Here is a 17,826-nt window from a genome sequence, read left to right on the forward strand (position 1 = left end):
TGGCACAATTTCGTATAGGCTGGGATTTTCCCCTGACTCCCACCCCCCAACAGATTTCCCCCATTTTACTACAATAGTGTAGTCCTTCATAAGGAATCATATTTCAATTAGTCTTATTTAAGTGTCCCCGACATTGTTGGTACAGACAATGTCAGGCAGTCCAGCATCCTCTTGTCTACACATGTCCAACAGTTTGATTGGAGATCTGTCTTTTGTCTGAAAACAGGGATGCATGTTCCATTATTCCCCCACATCTGTATATGATAGACCCCAGTACTCCATCACTATACATTTCCATAATTGAGAAGCCATGAAACAAGGTCAACAACTGGTATGAGTTAGAACAGCCACAACAACAACAACATCAACAACAAATTACAGCACCATGAAAAAACGTGCCACTGAGTAACCAACACATGAGTGACAAAAAGGAAACACAGAAGTCTCTTGGGAAAAATGATGCCACCGTGTAATCCATGAGCCAGTGATGAATTTGACAAGAGAAAAGGAATTATTTGGAATACAAAACAAATAAAAAACATCAAAACACGTGGGATGCAGCCAAAAAAGCAAACAACCAACTGAAAAACAATATGGATCAGATTATTGAAGTTGCACTTTCCATGTTGGTTTCCTTATATAAGACCATATGATATTTGTTCTTTTGTGATTGACTCGTTTCACTGAGCATAATGGTCTCTAGTTGGGACCACCTAATTGTAAAAAGCATAATTTCACTCTTCTTAATAGCTGAACAATATTCCATGGAGTAGTGTACCACAGTTTTTTTAACCACTCTTTTTTGGTTGCACCTCTGGATTATTGTATTTTTAGATACTTGCTGTAATTTTTGTTTTACCGTAAGTTTGTCATTGTCATGGTATTTTTAGATAAAAGCTTGGACTCACTGGAATAGATATGTTTAATTATTCTTTATTTCTAGGACTGAAAGTCAGACTACAGATGCAGAAAACAAAGCTAAAAAGCTTACATTGCCTCTCTTTGGTGCCATGAAAGGAGGAAGTAAATTCAAATTAAAAACTGGAACTGTAGGGGTAAGTTTTGAAGAAATTTTAAACTTTTAGTTCTTGAGTTCATCCTGAGCAAGTTTTTCGCATTTGAAAGCAAAAAAATAACGAACTTTTTAGCGATGTGAAAAAGAGCTGTGGGTTGGGGTAATCACATCTTTACCACATCGTGGTTCTTGGGTTTTCTTACTCAGTTTAAAATGTCCAAACCTGGGCCTGGTAGCCTATCAGCTAAAGTCCTCGCCTTGAATGTGCCAGGATCCCAAATGGGCACTGGTTCTAATCTCGGCAGCTCCACTTCCCATCCAGCTCCCTGCTTGCGGCCTGGGAAAGGCAGTAGAGGTTGGCCCAAAGCCTTGGGACCCTGAACCCATGTGGGAGACCCAGAGGAAGTTCCTGGCTTCTGGCTTCGGATAGGCTCAGCACCTGCCATTGCAGTCACTTGGGGAGTGAACCATCCGCTGGAAGATATTCCTCTCTGTCTCTCCTCCTCTCTGTATATATGTCTTTCCAATAAAAATAAATAAATCTTAAAAAAAAGAGAGAGAAAAGAATGTCCAAACCTGGTGAATGTGTTCATGTGGATCATTTGCATGTAATTGATTTGAAAATTAGAATGCAAATTAACTCATTTATAATGAATATTCCATTTTGGAATTGGTCTCTGGGATGGGTATTTGGTGCTTAGGATGACTGTACCCCGTGTCAGAGTACTTGCTGTTTTTTGTTTTTCATTTTACTTGAAAGAGATCTCCCATCTACCAGTTCACTCTCCAGATTACTGCAATAGGCAGGGTGGGGTCAGGCTTAACATAGACCCTGAAACTAAATTTGGACTTCCTGTGTGGGTGGTAAGACCCAAACACGTGAGCCATCATCCACTGCCTTCTAGGGTGCACATCAGCTGGAAGCTGGATTGGAAGAGAAGGCACCAGGACTGGCCAGGCACTCTGATAGGGTGTTGGTATCCCTGGTAGCAGTGTAAGCACTGTGCTGAATGTCTGCCCTGAAGTGCCTGGGTTAGAGGCCAGGCTGTATTTCTGTTTCCACCTTCCTGCATTTGCACACTCTGGAAGGCAGCAGATAATAGTCTGGACACCTGGGTCTCTGCCACCTACTTGGGAAATGCAAATTGAGTTCTAGCCTCCTGATTTTGGTCTGGCTCAGCCATGGCAAATGCAGGCATCTGAATGGTGAGTTAGTGGCTTAGAAGGTCTCTCTGTTTCTCTGCCTTTCAAATAAATGTTATCAAAACATTTATTGTGGCAGTGGCATAGTAAGTTAAGCCTTGGGCCATGTGAGCATTAGTTTGAGTCTCAGCTGCTCTCCTAATTTCTGCTATCTGCTTATGGGCTAGGAAGACAGCCGAGGACGGCCAAGTTCTTGGGCTCCTGCCACCCACACTGGAGGCCCTGGGGAGTCTCCTGGCTCCTGACTTCAGATCTGCTCAGCTTCAGCCACTGCAACCAATGGAGGAGTAAATCAGCGGATGAGGATCTGTTTCTGTCTCTTCTCTCTTTGTAAATCTGCCTTATAAAAAATAAATCTTTAAAAAATTTTTTCAACTTTTGCTAATTGAGGGGGAAAGATTTATTTTATTGGGAGGGCAGATTTACAGAGAGGAGGAAAAAAAGAGAGAAAACCTTTCAGTCCACTGGTTCACTCCCCAGATGGCCACATCTGCTAGAGTTGAACTGATCTGAAGCCAGGAGCCAAGAGTTTCCTCTGGGTCTCCCACATGGGTACAGGGTCCCAAGGCTTTGGACCATCCTCAACTGCTTTCCCAGCCACAAGCAGGGAGCTGGATGGGAAGTGAAGCAGCTGGGTTATGGATCGTCACCCATAGGGGTTGCCAGCATGTGAAGGTGGAAGATTAGCCTGTTGGGTCTCTTGGATTTACTAATACTTTTCCCTGGTAGATGGATTTAATATCAATATCAGACTCAACTAACACTTGTTTTTTTCCCCTAAAGTTTTGTTTGTTTGTTTGAAAGGCAGAGTTACAAAAAGAAGGAGAGTTTGATCTTCTATCATTTGGTTCACACCCCAGAATGCCCCAGTGGCTGTGACTGGACCCAATGGCTGGGTTTGGACCAGGCTGAAACCAGGAGGCAGGAGCTTCTTCCAGGTCTCTCACATGGGTGCAGGAACCCAAGGAGTTGGTCCATCCTCTGCTGCTTTCCCAGGCCTTGGTAGAGAGTTAGATCTGAGCTGAAGCAGCTAGGAGTCGAACCAACACCCACATGGGACACTGGCATCAGGGATGGCAGCTTTGTGTGCTGTACCACAGTGCTAGTCTCTCAACTAACACTTATAACAATACAGGGGAACACTTGCCTCTGCCATATGATTTCCTCACTTGCTTTAATTCTGGTAACACCTTATGGCATATGGGAATTACTACCTGTTATGGACATGAAAGAGAGAGGTTAAATACCAGATCGCATCAACATTAGGTAACATAATTGGTGGTCAGATCTTGTCTCTTGAGTTTTATGGTCTTTCTGTCCTATAATACTTCATTGGTTCCTGCTTTATATGCGTTTCTAGACATAGATTCCACTTTTACAGATGTGAATGTTGTGTGCCAGTTGTATTGAACGGACATAACAAAGTACCACAGACTGGGCTGCTTACACACGAAATCTCCTTTTTACAGTTCCAGAGGCTGGAAGCTTAAGATCTAGGTGCTTGCAGGATTGAGACCTTTCCTGCAAGCCTGCAGCAGGCTGGCTGGCCTCTTGCTGCCTGTTCACATGCCTATCCCACCTTTTTGTTTCCAAACAGATTGTCCTCTTCTTTTTTGAATGATCCTGTTTTAGTTTTTGTGTGAGAGGCAGAGTTACAGATTGCAAGAGAGAGAAGGGAGATACCTTCTGACTGCTGGTTCACTCCCAGAATGGTAACAACAGCCAGGGCTAGGCCAGGCAAAAACCGGGCACTTCTGATGTCCCGCTGGGCTGCATGGACCCAAGCTTTTTGGCTGTCTTATGCTTTTTCCAGGCCATTGGCTGGGAGCTGGATCAGAACTGCAGCAGCCTGGACTTGAACCAGCACTCACACGGGCCGCCAGCATCACAGGCAGTAACTACTCGCCATGCCGTAACAGCAGCCCTGAAAAGCCTTGATTGGAGTGCTTAGGCTATTTTTTCAGATGTGTCTTCCTTTCTTTAGGATCTATTTTGCTGACTTACATGTTTTGTTTCCTTGAAATTAAAAAGTAGTACAGATTGTTTTCTTAGGAATATTTGCTTGATTTACTCCCCAGATGATTTTATAATAAATGAAAGTTTTTAAAATCAGGAAATACAAGAGGACAGAATTCCTGCAGAATTCCTGGAATAAATGTTTTAGTATTTATTGTAAAGTCAGGTGTACAGAGAGGAGAGACAGGAAAATCTTCCATCCATTGATTCACACCCCAAGCGGCTGCAACGGCCAGAGCTGAGCTGATCTGAAGCTGGGAGTCTGAAGCCTCTTCTGGGTCTCCCACTCGGGTGCAGGATCCCAAGGCTTTGGACTATCCTTGACTACCTTCCCAGGCCACAAGTAGGGAGTTGGATGGGAAGTGGGGCCACCAGGATTAGAACTGGGACCCATATGGGATCCCGGCATGTGCAAGATGAGAACTTTAGCCACTAGGCTGCTGTGCCAGGCCCAGCTAGTCCACTTTTAGTCCAGCTCCCTGCTTATGGCAAGGGAAAGCAGCGAAGGATGGCCTGAAACATTGGGATTCTGTGTCCATGTGGGAGACCCGGAAGAAGCTCTTGGCTCCTGGCTTCAGATCAGCTCATCTCTGGCTGTTGAGGCCATTTGAGAAGTGTACCAGCAAACGGAAGATCTTTCAGTCTCTCTTCTTGCTGTAAAATCTTCCTTTCAAATAAAAATAAAGAAATCATTAAAAAAAAAAAAGATAAATGTTTCATTCGTTAGTTCACTCCTCAAATTGCCGCAATGGCAGGGCTGGTCCGGAGCTTTATCCAGGTCTCCCATTGGGGCAGGGCCCCGAGGATCTGGACCATCCTCTGCCACTTTCCTGGTCATTAACAGGGAGGTAGACTGAAAGTGGATAAATCAGGGCATAGCAGGGGTGGCTTTACCAGCTACATCACAACGCCAGTCCTAATAATCTTTTGACCCTAAAAACTAATAAAGATCCTTATTAAGGGGTCCTAAATATGTCTTCTTATGTCAAAATCCTGCTTCTGTGAGTTTTCTGTGGGGTTTACAAATCTAGAGAAGAAACATGTTATACCGTTGGCTTCACCACCACCTTGAAAAGATTTGTCTCTTTTTATCATCATGGTTTTGTTTCTTTCACAGAGGTTACCCCCCAAGCGCCCAGAACTCCCTCCAAGTCTAATGAGAATGAAGGATGAGCCTGAAGTAGAAGAGGAAGAGGAGGAGGAGGAGGAAGAAGAGAAAGAGAAGGAAGATCCTGAAACAAAAAAAATGGAGGATGGTAACAGTGGGCTACAGCAGGAGATGCAGCCTGAGTTGGTGCAGGGCAGAAATTCTCTCCAAGAACTCACATGTCCTAAAGAGACAGAAGCTTCTGGTAAGGGCTCTTCCTTCTCCTGGGCCGTTCAGAGGGGCAGTTACGGTGGCAAGGTGGGCTATGAAAGCCAAGCCAGTCCTTGTCTGGGATACACTGACTGCGGTAGAGATGTGTTCCTGGTGGTCTTCCTTTGATGGCCAGTCCTTATTGATTTCTGTTGCAAACGAAGAGCAGGTGTTGTCAGACTGTCCCAGAAATTCAAAGATTGAAAAGTGTGGGATCTGAAGGCATGCCTGCTGGTGAGGACGCCCGAGCTGTGGCCCTGTGTGACTCAAGCAGGGTAGATCGGGGCCTGATCACTGAGTCCCCCAGCACTCACTTGTCCTCCACCCAGTGATGTGAAGTTCTCAGGAAGGATGAAGCGTCATTCATGTTTTTATGAAAATACCAACACGCAACCTAGCGCATAAGTATTCCCCGCCTTGGCAAAGATTTAATGAAAAATGTTGAAGGGGAATTGATTTAATTTTGGATACTTTTTTTCTAATTATGGAATGAATATGTGTATTTTAAAATTGTGTTTTAGACTTACTTATTTTTATTGAAAAGGCTAATTTACAAAGTGAAGACGAGACAGAGGAAGATCTTCTATCTGCTGATTTATTCCCTGAGGGGCTGCAACAGCCACAGCTGAGCTGATCCAAAGCCAGGATCCAGGAGTTTCATCCTGGTCTCCCACACAAATGCAGGGTCCCAAGGCTTTGGACTGTCCGTGACTGCTTCCCCAGGCCACAAGCAGGGAGCTGGATGGGAAGAGCAGCTGGGATACAAATCAGCACCCATTTGGGATCCTAGCACACACTAGGCAAGGATTTTAGCCACTAGGCTACTGCACTGGGCCCTTGTTTTAGAAATTTTAGATTATACATTAAAGTCCAAATAAGGAAAAAAGAAATCTGCAATCCTAGCCCTGGAAGTTATTGTTTGTCTTCTTAATGCCCTTATGTGTCAGCTTATATGTGCCCTTATATGTCTTGTCAGCTGCAGGAGTTATTTTCCTGCAGGTTGGCCAGACTTCTTAGCAAGATTAAAATCTCAAAGATAAAAGGAAGCATAGAGAAAAGCAATACAAATTGACTTTACATGTATGTGACAATACATGCCTATCTATTTCCAAAACAAGCCAGGTTTGTATATAAAACACCAGGCACAGGCGTGAGTTGTCTGAGAAACAGAAAGGATATTGTTTCCTCATGTGAGAAATAAGTCTTTTATATTTGCATTATCTTTTGTTTCATTATTGGCAAAATGCCTGGCCTATTGAGAAGGTGTGAGTGCTTTGTTCACTTCAGTCCATGCTAGCAGAAAAGAGAACAGTCAACATTGCGTTTTTTTGTTGTTTTTTAAGGAACCAAAATAAATGTGTATGCAAATATAACAACTTTTTTCAGATATACAGATAGTAGGAGAGACAGGAAGATCTGCCATCCATTGATTCACTCCCAAAGTGGCCACAACGGCTGGAGCTGCGCCGACCTGAAACCAGGAGCCAGAAGCTTCTTCTGGTTCTTCTAGCGGGTACAGGATCTCCAGGCCTTGGGCTGTCCTCAACTGTTTTCCCAGGCCTCAAGCATGGAGCTGGATGGGAATTGGAGCTGCCGGGATTAGAACCTGGCACATGCAAGGCGAGGACTTTAGCCACTAGACTACCACACTGGGCCCAAAAATAACAGGCCTTGAAACCATGCTTATAAGATTGAGAAATAGTAAATATACAGCATTTGAGGAATTATGCTAAGCTTTTTTTCTGTGTTGGTTTTTTTTGTTTATTTAACAGCATTAGCATTGTTCATGCTATTTTATAACTTGGCTTACCTCTATGCCTTAAAATATTCTTAAAAATGTATTTTTTAATAAGGGGGAATAGTAGACTATCACATACATTTGCCATAATTTATTTGTTAATTTTTGTGTATTAACCGTTGGATTATTATTTTTTTATTATGAACTTGATTGTGTATAGTAAGTCTTGGTGTTCATCTCTTGGTGTTCAACATTTTAACAAATGTTTTCCAAGAAATAGAATTGTTAGGTTAAGAAGTAGATGAGGTTTTAAGATATTGATGAGTTTTTTCAAAAAATTTTTTACTTCGAAGATGGCTAGTTGTTTTTTGTTTAGAGATATATTTATTTAAAAGAGCATCAGAGTGGGAGAAACACACCCACCCATATAGCGAGGAAAAGAGACAGATGTTCATGCTGTTGGTTCACTCCCCAAATGGCTGCAACAAGCAGAGCTGAGCAGGACCGTGAGCTGCAGCTTAGTCTCCTGCATGGAGTCAGGGTGCAGCAAGCACTTGGGCTGTCGAGTTGGAAGCGTAGTAGCTGGAACTCGAACTAGTCCTCCAGGATGGGATGCCAGTGTCATAAGTGGCAGCTTAACTCACTGTGTTATGACACCAGCCCTAAAGCTGGTCTTAAAAAAGCAGTCTATTCATTTGTATTTGAAATGCAGATTTTACACAGAGAGCTCTTTCATCCATTGGTTTATTCCCCAAATAGTCGCAGCAACTAGAGCTGAGCCAAGGAGCTAGGAGCTTCTTTCAGGTTTCCCCATCTGCTGCTGGTCTCCCATGCCGTAGGCAAGGAGCTGGATTGAAGGTAAACCATTCGGACATGAACTGGCACCCCTATGGGATGCTATGTGTGGCAGGTGGAGGCTTAGTATGCAGTGCTGGCCCAAGTTGGCTGAATTTTTTTTCAAGATTTACTTATTTTTATTGGAAAGGCAGATATACAGAGAGGAGACAGAGAAAGATCTTCCATCTGATCGTTCATTCCCCAGGCGGCCACAAAGAACCAGAACTGTGTCGATCCTAAGCCAGGAGCCAGGAACTTCTTCCAGGTCTCCCACATGGGTGCAGGGTCCCAAGGCTTTGGGCCATCCTGGACTGCTTTCCCAGGCCACAAGCAGGGAGCTGGATGGGAAGTGGAGCCACTGGGATTAGAGCTGGCGCCCATATGGGATCCCCGCACATTCAAGGCGAGTACTTTAGCCGCTAGGCTATCATGCCTGGCCCCTGGCTGAAGTTTTAAGTAGAACATTTTCTACATTTGGAGTCGGATTTATTAAAGACCTTAGTAAGGTTAATTTGCAGATGATTGCAGATACAGATCCGATAGGCATATACTTGGTTTCTCTTGCTTTTGTTGTCTTGGCTTTCCACCCTGAGTTAAATATTAACAGTATGTCTTGGTGCTGCTTTTTGTAGAAATCATGTCTCAGCCCAGCCAGGTGGAGCAGCATCAAGAGTACCAACAGATCAGTGAAACAGCTTCTTCCCTCGAGGAGCCCTCAGGCAAGTAGGCCAGCAGACGTCTGCTGCTTTGCAGAGGCAGCCAGCCTGGTGTTGTAGGGGAGGGCCTGGTCACCGAGCTGTGGGGCAGCGGGGAGAAGGCCTTTCCGACACCAGGTAGGTGCTGTCAGGGCCCTGCACAGAAGTGGGATGTATGAGAGATCTGTGTGTGGAGCTGTTCCATTTGCCTCTTTAAAAACTTCAGTCTCTTGGAGTTTCCTGTCCCTGCCCCACAGAGCACCTGATGCCTGACACTTCGCTCTGCCCTTGCAAAATCCTCCGTGATTTTACATCTCCCAGACTTGGCTATGTGATTCCAAAACTGCTTAGAACACTGAGCTATTAAAAAGATGGATGTTCTGTGGTGTTAGCTCTAATGGGTAAACTCTGGAAAGTAAAGCCACTTTAATTCCCTTTGTTTTTTTTTTTCATGTGGTTTGATTATATGCAAATTTGTAGAATGTCCTTAGGATTTATAAACCAGGATTTGCAGTGAGGAAAGAGTTCTCTTCATATGGTTTTTGGCAGTAGCGGAAGGAATCTTTTAAAATTGGCTTGTCACCAACACGTTTTCTTTAGCAAGCATAAAGTTTTCTCAGGAATTTTTCCTTTCTGCTTTGCTTATTCTGATAATAACTGGTGTCATCTCTTTCCTCCTCCCCTCCCCCAATTTAATAGCATCGAAAAATGAGGAAAACGGAGATGAATTGAAGAAAAAGAAAACTGCTGGTCCAGGCAAAGTAAGTGCTTCACTTCTCTGGAAATAAATATGAATTCAGATACGAATATTGACTTAACAGTTAAGTTGCCACATGGATGCCCTCATCTCATATTGAAGTCCCTGAGTTCAAGTCCTGGTTCTGCTTTCAGTTCCTACTTCCTGCTAAAGTGTACCCTGAAAGACGGCATGCAGTGATTTAGGTACTTGGAGACCTGAGCTGAATTCCTGGGCCTTGGTTATTTGGACAGTGAACCGGGAAGTGGGTGCTCTCTGTCTGTGTCTGTGTCTCTCATAAATAAACAAATACTTCCCTTGTGCTAGACCTCATGCACAGCTAGGAGAATGAATCTTTGAAGATGAACTGAGTGGACCTTCTCCTAGGGATCTAGGCTGTCATTCAGGTTTTCGTGTTCTCTATCCTTGTCTCCCTCTCCCTGTTCTCTGTAACCGCTCGGACAGAAGCTACCTCTTTAATTTCTGATACTTTCTTCATTTCCTAGTATGCCATGCAGAAAACCTTTGAATAGCATGTCGTTAATTTCTTCCTTTTATTGCACCGAAGGTAGAATGCGATTCATTGTATGTCTTAATTTTTTTAACCTCTCATGAGAATTATTCTTTATTAAAATATCAAGAACTTTGTACTACATACCCTGCTTAGCTTCCTATTGTGGGATATTTGGATGGCTCACAGTTATTTTATTATAGCAGTACTATTATGTTTACATGATTTTGTATGAAAATGTTAAGTTCTAGAAATGAGATTAAGTTGTGTTGGGAAGTCCACAAAAGTACCCTCAGGGTAGATATTCACAGCAGATGTCGTGGGTCCCATGCCTGCTTGTGATTGTAGCCAGGTGTTACTGCAATAAAAGGGAAAAGCACGCAGGGCAAAATCTGGGGGGACCATGTCACAAGTTTTCAGGGGTCCCCTTCCAGTGGTGTCACAGTGGACATGCCTAATTTCCCTGGCAGTGAGTTTGACAGCTCTGAACTGTTGCTAGCTAGGGAAGCTTCTGATCAGTGCCTAGGAGTTTCAGTGAGCTTGTCGCATAGGTATTCCCTGCTTGGCATGCGCTCCAGTTTCAGACACCTGCAAGGAGAGCAGGTGTTTGGTATCAACCACATTGTTGGTGCAAGTGGCTTAGGCACAATGAACCACTCTTATCAGTTAAAGTTGTAATTTCCCCAAAATCCAGACTCCTAGACGCTAGCCAAAGCCCAACCGTGTAGGAAGCAGTAACAGACAGCAGTCATATCTGCTCTTGTAACCCTTTTCTATGCCTGTGTCAAATGACAAATGCCTGTTGCTTCTCCAGTGGTGCTGTGTAGCACTAGTGCCTGCATTGTGCTAGGTGTCTTGCTCTTTTTTTTTTTTCAAGATTTATTTATTTTTATTGGAAAGTCAGATTTACAGAGTGAAGGAGCCAGAGAGAAAGGTCTTCCATCCCCTGGTTCACTCCGCAGGTAGCCACAATGGTTGATGCTGAGCCAATCCAAAGCCAGGAGCCAAAGTCTTTTTCCAGGTCTCCCACTTGGGTGCTCGGTCCCAAGGCTTTGGGCCATCCTCTACTGCTTTCCCAGGCCATAAGCAGGGAGCTGGAATGGAAGTGGAGCAGCCGGGATATGAACTGGTGCCCATATGGGATCCCAGGTGTACAAGGTGAGGAGTTTAGCCACTAGGCTACTGTGCTGGGCCCCATATCTTGCTTTGTATAAGAAAAAAGGGCCCGGTGCAATAGCCTAGTGGCTCAAGTCCTCACCTTGCATGCACCTGGATCCTAAACAGGCTCCTGTTTGTGTCCTGGCAGCCCCCATTTCCCATCCAGCTCGCTGCTTGTGACATGGGAAAGCAGTTGAGAACGGCCCAAAGTCTTGGGACCCTGCACCTGTGTAGGAGACCCATAAGAAGCTCCTAGCTCCTCGCTTTCGATCAGCTCAGCTCCAGCCATTATGGCTACTTGGAGAGTGAGCCAGCAGATAGAAAATCTTTATGTCTCTCTTTCTCTCTTTGACCTGCTGGTCTACTTCGCAATGTCCACAACTGCCAGAATTGGGCCAGGCCAGTTCTCCAGCAGCCAGGAACTCGACTAGTTGAGCCAGCACCTGCTTCCTCCAGGGGACACATCAGCAGGAAGCTAGCATGAGAAGTCGTGCCAGAACTCACACCCAGATGCTTCCGTATCGTAACCACAGCATCAAATGCTCCTGACCTAACTTGTTCTCTAGAAAGTGTCATATCACTCTCACTGGCTGAGAATCAGCTTATGGAGGATTTGGGGGGGGTAGCCCACGATCACAGAGTGACTGCTCCCCAAAAGGCTACTTATGTTCACGTCATTAATAGAAACTGTTTTCCTTTTAGTTTTTGTATGCTAACAGGCATAGGGACAGTACATTTTTTTTGAGGTATTAGGAGGTCCTTTATTCCAGCAGGGTAGGAACAGGAGTGGGGGCTGTGCGGGGAGAAAACTGGAAGGGGACATGTGGCAGGACGGAGGGCTGCCAGGGCGCGGGAAGGGGGCAAAATGGGGAATGGGGGGAACAGGTAAAAAGGGCCGGGAAAGAGAGAGAAAAGACAGGGACAGTAATTTTTAAAATTTATTTTAGTTCCTGGTGTGGGGGCCTAGCAACTAAAGTGCTCGCCTTGAATGCTCCGGGATCCCATATGGGCACTGGTCCTAATCTCGGCAGCCCCGCTTCCCATCCAGCTCCCTGCTTGGGGCCTGGGAAAGTAGTCGAGGACGGCCCAAAGCTTTGGGACCCTGCACCCGTGTGGGAGACCCAGAAGAAGCTCCTGGCTTTGGATTGGCGCAGCTCCGGCCATAGCGGTCACTTGTGCAGTGAATCATCGGACAGAAGGAAGATCTTCCTCTCTGTCTCTCTTCCTCTCTGTCTCTCTTCCTCTCTGTATATCTTGCTTTGCAATAAAAATAAATAAATTCTTAAAAAATGAAAAATGAAAGGAAAGAGAGAAACTGAGAGATTAAATCTATACTTACTGATTTACTTCCCAGATGGCCACAGTGGCCTGAGTTGGGCAGGACCAAGCCAGTAGCCACGAGACTGCTCTGGCTCCTGCATGTATGTGGCAGGTTGTATCCCAGAGCAGAGTACCTGGATTGATTCTCAGCTCTAGTTCCAAACTCCGGCATCTGCCAGGGCAGACCCTGGAAAATGGAAGAGCTGGCTCAGATAATAATTGGGTTCCTCCCTCCGCACATGTAAGACCTGGATTGCAGTCCAGCTTCATTCTTGCCCAGTTGTAGCTTTTGTGGGTATTTGGGGAGTCAATTAGCAGATGGGAGCTTTGTGTCTCTCTGCCTCTTTAGTGAATGCATGAATAAAGTTTTTAAAGATTGGTGTATTTGAAAGGCAGAGTTACAGAGAGAAATCTTCCATCTACTGGTTCCCTCCCCAACTGGCTGTAATAACTGGAGCTGGGCTGGTCAGAAGCCAGGAGCCTAGAGCTTCTGCTGGATCTACCACATGCGTGGTAGCAGCCCAACCACTTGGGTTATCTTACACTGCTTTCCCAGGCACATTAACAGGGAGCTGGATCAGAAATGGAATGGCTAGGACTCAAACTGCGACTCATGCAGGATACTGGCATCATAAACAGAGGCCTGATCCCCTATGCCATAGCACCGGCTCCATGAATTCGTTCTTCTGAATAAAATAACCTATCCATTTTTTCTTTGCAGCACCCACCAATACTGTCTTCCAAATATCCTGACGATGACCCAGACTACTGTGTGTGGGTCCCTCCTGAAGGTAGATTGTTTTTACTTGCCTTTTCTTCTAAGTCTGATTGATTTATGTTGTGGGATGGATGATATGTTGTGGAGGAATATGGGAAGAGAGGGGCACGACATCAAATGTTTAGTGGGGAGCAACATTTATTCGTATGGGCGTGACCGAGGTCTTAGCAGATGTACATCCAGAGGCTGAGCCTGAACGCAGCAGGACATTGCCTTACATACTCTGCTGGTTCCCCATTACCCTGCATATGGTAATGTATATTCTGATCGGGTGCTGAAATGCTGCAGGGTTGAGACAGGGTTGCTCGTGTGTATGCAGTTACTGATATTGCCACCTCACCTGTTCTGTATTCTGGAAAGGCTCCTGCCACAATATTTAAGAAACGTTTAAGAGTATTCCCTTCTGGTGGAATAGGCAGATTGAAACTGAAAGAAATATCAAACAGATATCATTTGTATACCTGTTATCCACTCTTTCTCAAATAAACACTTATTAAAAAATTATAAACTCTTAATTATGAGCATTAGTTGGATTTGATGATACTAAGACATGTTGTTACTCTTTTTTTAAAGTATGAGTAATGTTGAATTAATTTTTAAAAAAAATTCTTATCTTCTAGGAATAGATGTGTAAATGTTCACGAATGCAATGGTTTCTAGACTTACCTTGAAAGAAGCCAGTGGTGGAGGATGAGGGGAAGTAGAGAACGGATAATAGAAAAAGCAGGATTAATGATTGCTAAAACTGGATGATGGGTATTCGGGAGTTAAATTTTTCTACTCACTTTTCATATATTTTACATTTTAAAAATATTTATTTTTGTTGGAAAGGCAGATTTATAGAGAGAAGGAGATACAGAGAGAAAGCTTCCATCCACTGGCTCATTCCGCAAGCTGCTGCAATGGTCAGAGCTGAGCTATCCAAAGCCAGGAGTCTCATGTGGGTGCAGGGTCCCAAGGCTTTGGGTTGTCCTTGACTGCTTTCCCAGGCCACAAGCAGGGAGCTGGATGGGAAGTAGAACATCCTGGTCATGAACCAGCACCTTTATGGGATCCTGGTGCATGCGAGGCAAGGATTTAGCCACTGAGCCATCACACAGGGCTCATATTTTACATTTTTTTTATACAATTGAAATAAAAAATTCTGACTATGTCTTTCCTACCTGTTTTTCTCTGAAGACAATCAAATATTACCAGTTTGTCCTTAAGATTTATTTTATTTGTTTGAAATTGAGATATAGAGAAAAGGGAGAAAGGAAAGGAGGGAGAGAAGAGGGGAAAGAGGGAAGGAGAAAAGAGATCCATCTTCCATTAGCTGGTTCATTCCCCAGCTGGTTGCAGTGGCTGGGGCTAGGCCAGACTGAAGCTGGGAGCCAGCAGCTTCATCTGTGTCACCCACAGTACAAGGGCCCAAGAACTGGGCCGCCTTCTGTTCCCTTTCTCAGGCCATGGCAGGGAGCTGGATTGGAGGGCCGAGCAGCCAGTTCTGGAACTGGTGCACATGCGGGATGCCAGCATTGCAGGCTTATTGTGTTCTGCCGCCACACTGGCCCCAGTTAGCACTTTGGAGATCCTTTTATAGATACTTACAGATTTCTTGGTTTTGTTTGTTTTTGTTTTTAATGATGCTGTTGCCTTTTGTGATATGGATATACTTTTCCCTCAGCAGTTCCCCTAGTGGATTTTTACTGTGTCTAGTCTTTTGCCATTTATAATTAATCTCGTAATTAACAACTCTTAATGCTTCACTCCCCTAAATGTCCACGATGGCCAGAGATGGGCTGATCTGAAGCCAGGAGCTTCTTCTGGGTCTCCCATGTGGGGGCAGAGGCCCAAGGACTTGGACCAGCCTCCACTGCCTTCCCAGGCCACAGGCAGGGAGCTGGGTCAGCAGTGGAGCAGCTGGCGCTCTACACTGTCACCTACATGGGATTGTAGTCAGCAGGCTGAGGCTTAGCTTGCTGTGTTACTGTGCCAGCTCCTGAAGATGATTTGTATAAAGCATAGAGATGCATCAATTTTAAAAATTCATAAAAGTTAACATGCTGGATCAAAGGCATTGCAATTTTAAGTTGTTATAAATTACATTCTATAGAAATTTACCAGTTTTGTGATCATACAAAAGCCTTAAGGAATGTATGTGATGAGTATTTCCTGGTATAATTTTTTTTAAAGATTTATTAATTTTCATTGGGTAGTCAGCTATACAGAGAGGAGGAGAGACCGGAAGATCTGACTGTTATTCACTCTCCAAGTGGCTGCAATAGCCGAAACTGAGCTGACCCAAAGCCAGGAACCCGAAGTTTCTTCTGGGTCTCCCACCTGGGTACAGGATGCTGAGGCTTAAGGCCATTCTCGACTGCTTTCCCAGGCCACAAGAAGGGAGCTGGATGGGAAGTGAAGCCACCGGCATTAGAACCAGCATATGGAATCCCAGAGCATGCAAGGCGAGGATTTTAATTGCTAGGCTACTGCACTGGGCTCTTCCCTGTATAATTTTCCATGATGCTTTTCCTAGTGATGCTTCTAATACACTATTTTTATTTTTAATTTATTTCATTTATTTGTAAGAGTTACAAAGAGAAAAGGGGAGAGATAGAGAACTGTTTTATCCACTGGTTCACTCCCCAAATGGCTGCAGCATCCAAGTTGGCTCAAATTGAAGCCAGGAACTTCTGGGTCTCCAATGTGGATACAGGGACTCAAGGACTTGGATAACCCTCCACCACTTTCCCAAACACATTAACAGGAAATCGGGTTGGAAGTGGAGCAGCTGAGGCTGGAACCAGTGTACATAAGGATGTGGACACCATGGGCAGCGGCTTAGCACACTATGCCACAGTGCTGGCCCCTCTAATACACTGTTTAAAAGCAATTTTTAAGTTAATTTATTTTTATTTCTTCAAACATAAGAGACATATTTTCCCAACTTCCGGTCTGCTCCTCAAACTCCTGAAATAGCGGGGCTTGGGTTAGGCCAATGCTGTCAGCCAGGATCTGATAACTCAGTCCAGTTGTCCCACAGGAATGGCAGATACCCAAGTACTGGAACCATTATCTCTTCCCTCCCATGGTGCACAGGAACAGGAAGCCGGAATTGGTAGTAGCGCCAGGAGTAGAACCCAGACACTTCAAACGGAAGTTTTGGTCAGAGCCAATAAACTATTAATGAAATTTGCCAACAGTGTTTGCTTTCTTATCTGCTAATAAGAGTAAAAGCTGAAAAGAAGACTGTATTTGTGAAAACGTACAGAGAAACGAAAACTTTTATCAGAAGAAAACGTCATGTTTTTCTTTTAGCTGTCTGGTTAACTGGGTATCTTTTGCTTCCTGACTCTGGAAGAGTAAATGAATTTCTTTCTTCCTGTATGCACTGCCCTAGGGCAAAGTGGAGATGGCAGAACCCATCTTAATGACAAGTATGGCTACTGATTGCTTCAGAATCCCGAAGGACGACCTGTGGATATGCGGCCTGGTACACCTGGGATACTGTCTCACACCGAGTGGCCAGAGGAATTCAGATGATTGTTTGGGAAATCTGGTGATTGGCCTTTTTGTCCATACTCTTGGCTTTCTAAATTTATCTGCCCATCTGAGTCTCCTGAAGCTGGTGTTTATGTTTAAAAGTGTTTATTGTATATATGTAAAAAGGGAACCATGTTCTTTGAAAATCCGTAGTGAAAAACATGACCCATTAAAATGAGAAGGCAAAAGTGTCCTCATGTTAACATTCCAGTGTCTTTCCTTAGGACTTGGGGATTGTTAGGTTAAGAGACAATTAAGAGTGACAGAAAAAGAGGCTTGTAGCTCAGGCAAAGGATTGTCTCCCTGGTGGGAGATAACCTGGGACCACTTCCACATGGCAGGGTGACCACGTGAAGGAAGTGGCCACCTGGGTACACAGCACTGGGCCTTTATACATCTTAGGCACGGGGGATAAGACAAGGGGGCAGCTCCTTGGTTTGCACATGTGTACGACCTGTAGCTTGGGCACTCATCATGGCAGGTGCTCACCTGCCACGGGGCAAGGTTAGGGTGATTCGACATTTCAAACATTCCTGTGTGGGAGGGTCAGCTTGACTTCTGCAGAGTGGTAGAGTCACTTCTGCTGGCCCATCCTAAGGGACTGTGCTTAACTAAGTGGCATGCTGCATCTGGGAGTTAGGCTGTAACTCCCTGGTGATTCCTCTTCCTCTAACTGTTGAAGGCAGAGGTTGTGCTGTGCGTGACCCTGGGCATTCCACTTACAGTTAGAACTAAAGACAGATTCACAGTGGGTACCTGCTGATGCGCCAGTGGTCGTCATCCTGCCAGGTTTGAGCACAGACCCTGGCTTACCAGGAGGACGTGGGTAATCCTAGCCTCTGATCATGCATGTGGGCAGTAGTTCTGAGCACAGTTCTGCCATTGCAACCATCTGGGAAGTGAACCAGTGGATGGAAGCGCTCTCTGACTGTCAAAA

At 44.7% G+C, this 17,826-nt stretch overlaps 1 protein-coding gene across 5 annotated transcripts in view; it reads left to right on the forward strand.

Annotated features, from left to right (window-relative positions):
- The window catches only part of LOC121166279 (kanadaptin-like), a 57,027-nt gene that overhangs the window by 17,715 nt on the left and 21,486 nt on the right, over window positions 1–17,826 (forward strand). Inside the window, exons 9-14 of one of the 5 annotated variants that reach the window (XR_005885382.1) lie at window positions 944–1,055; window positions 5,352–5,586; window positions 8,799–8,885; window positions 9,561–9,622; window positions 13,308–13,377; window positions 16,747–16,905. Coding sequence is in view for 4 of the 5 variants with exons in the window: in XM_040995408.1 (XP_040851342.1) it covers window positions 944–1,055; window positions 5,352–5,586; window positions 8,799–8,885; window positions 9,561–9,622; window positions 13,308–13,377; window positions 16,747–16,796 (616 nt within the window). In the remaining variant the exon portion in view is untranslated. Of the gene's footprint in view, window positions 1–943; window positions 1,056–5,351; window positions 5,587–8,798; window positions 8,886–9,560; window positions 9,623–13,307; window positions 13,378–16,746; window positions 17,073–17,826 lie in introns of those variants that run through there. The other 4 variants (XM_040995408.1, XM_040995407.1, XM_040995405.1 and 1 more) reach the window with 4 other exon arrangements.

The sequence above is a fragment of the Ochotona curzoniae genome, unplaced genomic scaffold, assembly GCF_017591425.1.
Source record: "Ochotona curzoniae isolate NIBS_2020 unplaced genomic scaffold, NIBS_Ocur_1.0 patch106, whole genome shotgun sequence".
Lineage (NCBI taxonomy): Eukaryota > Metazoa > Chordata > Mammalia > Lagomorpha > Ochotonidae > Ochotona > Ochotona curzoniae.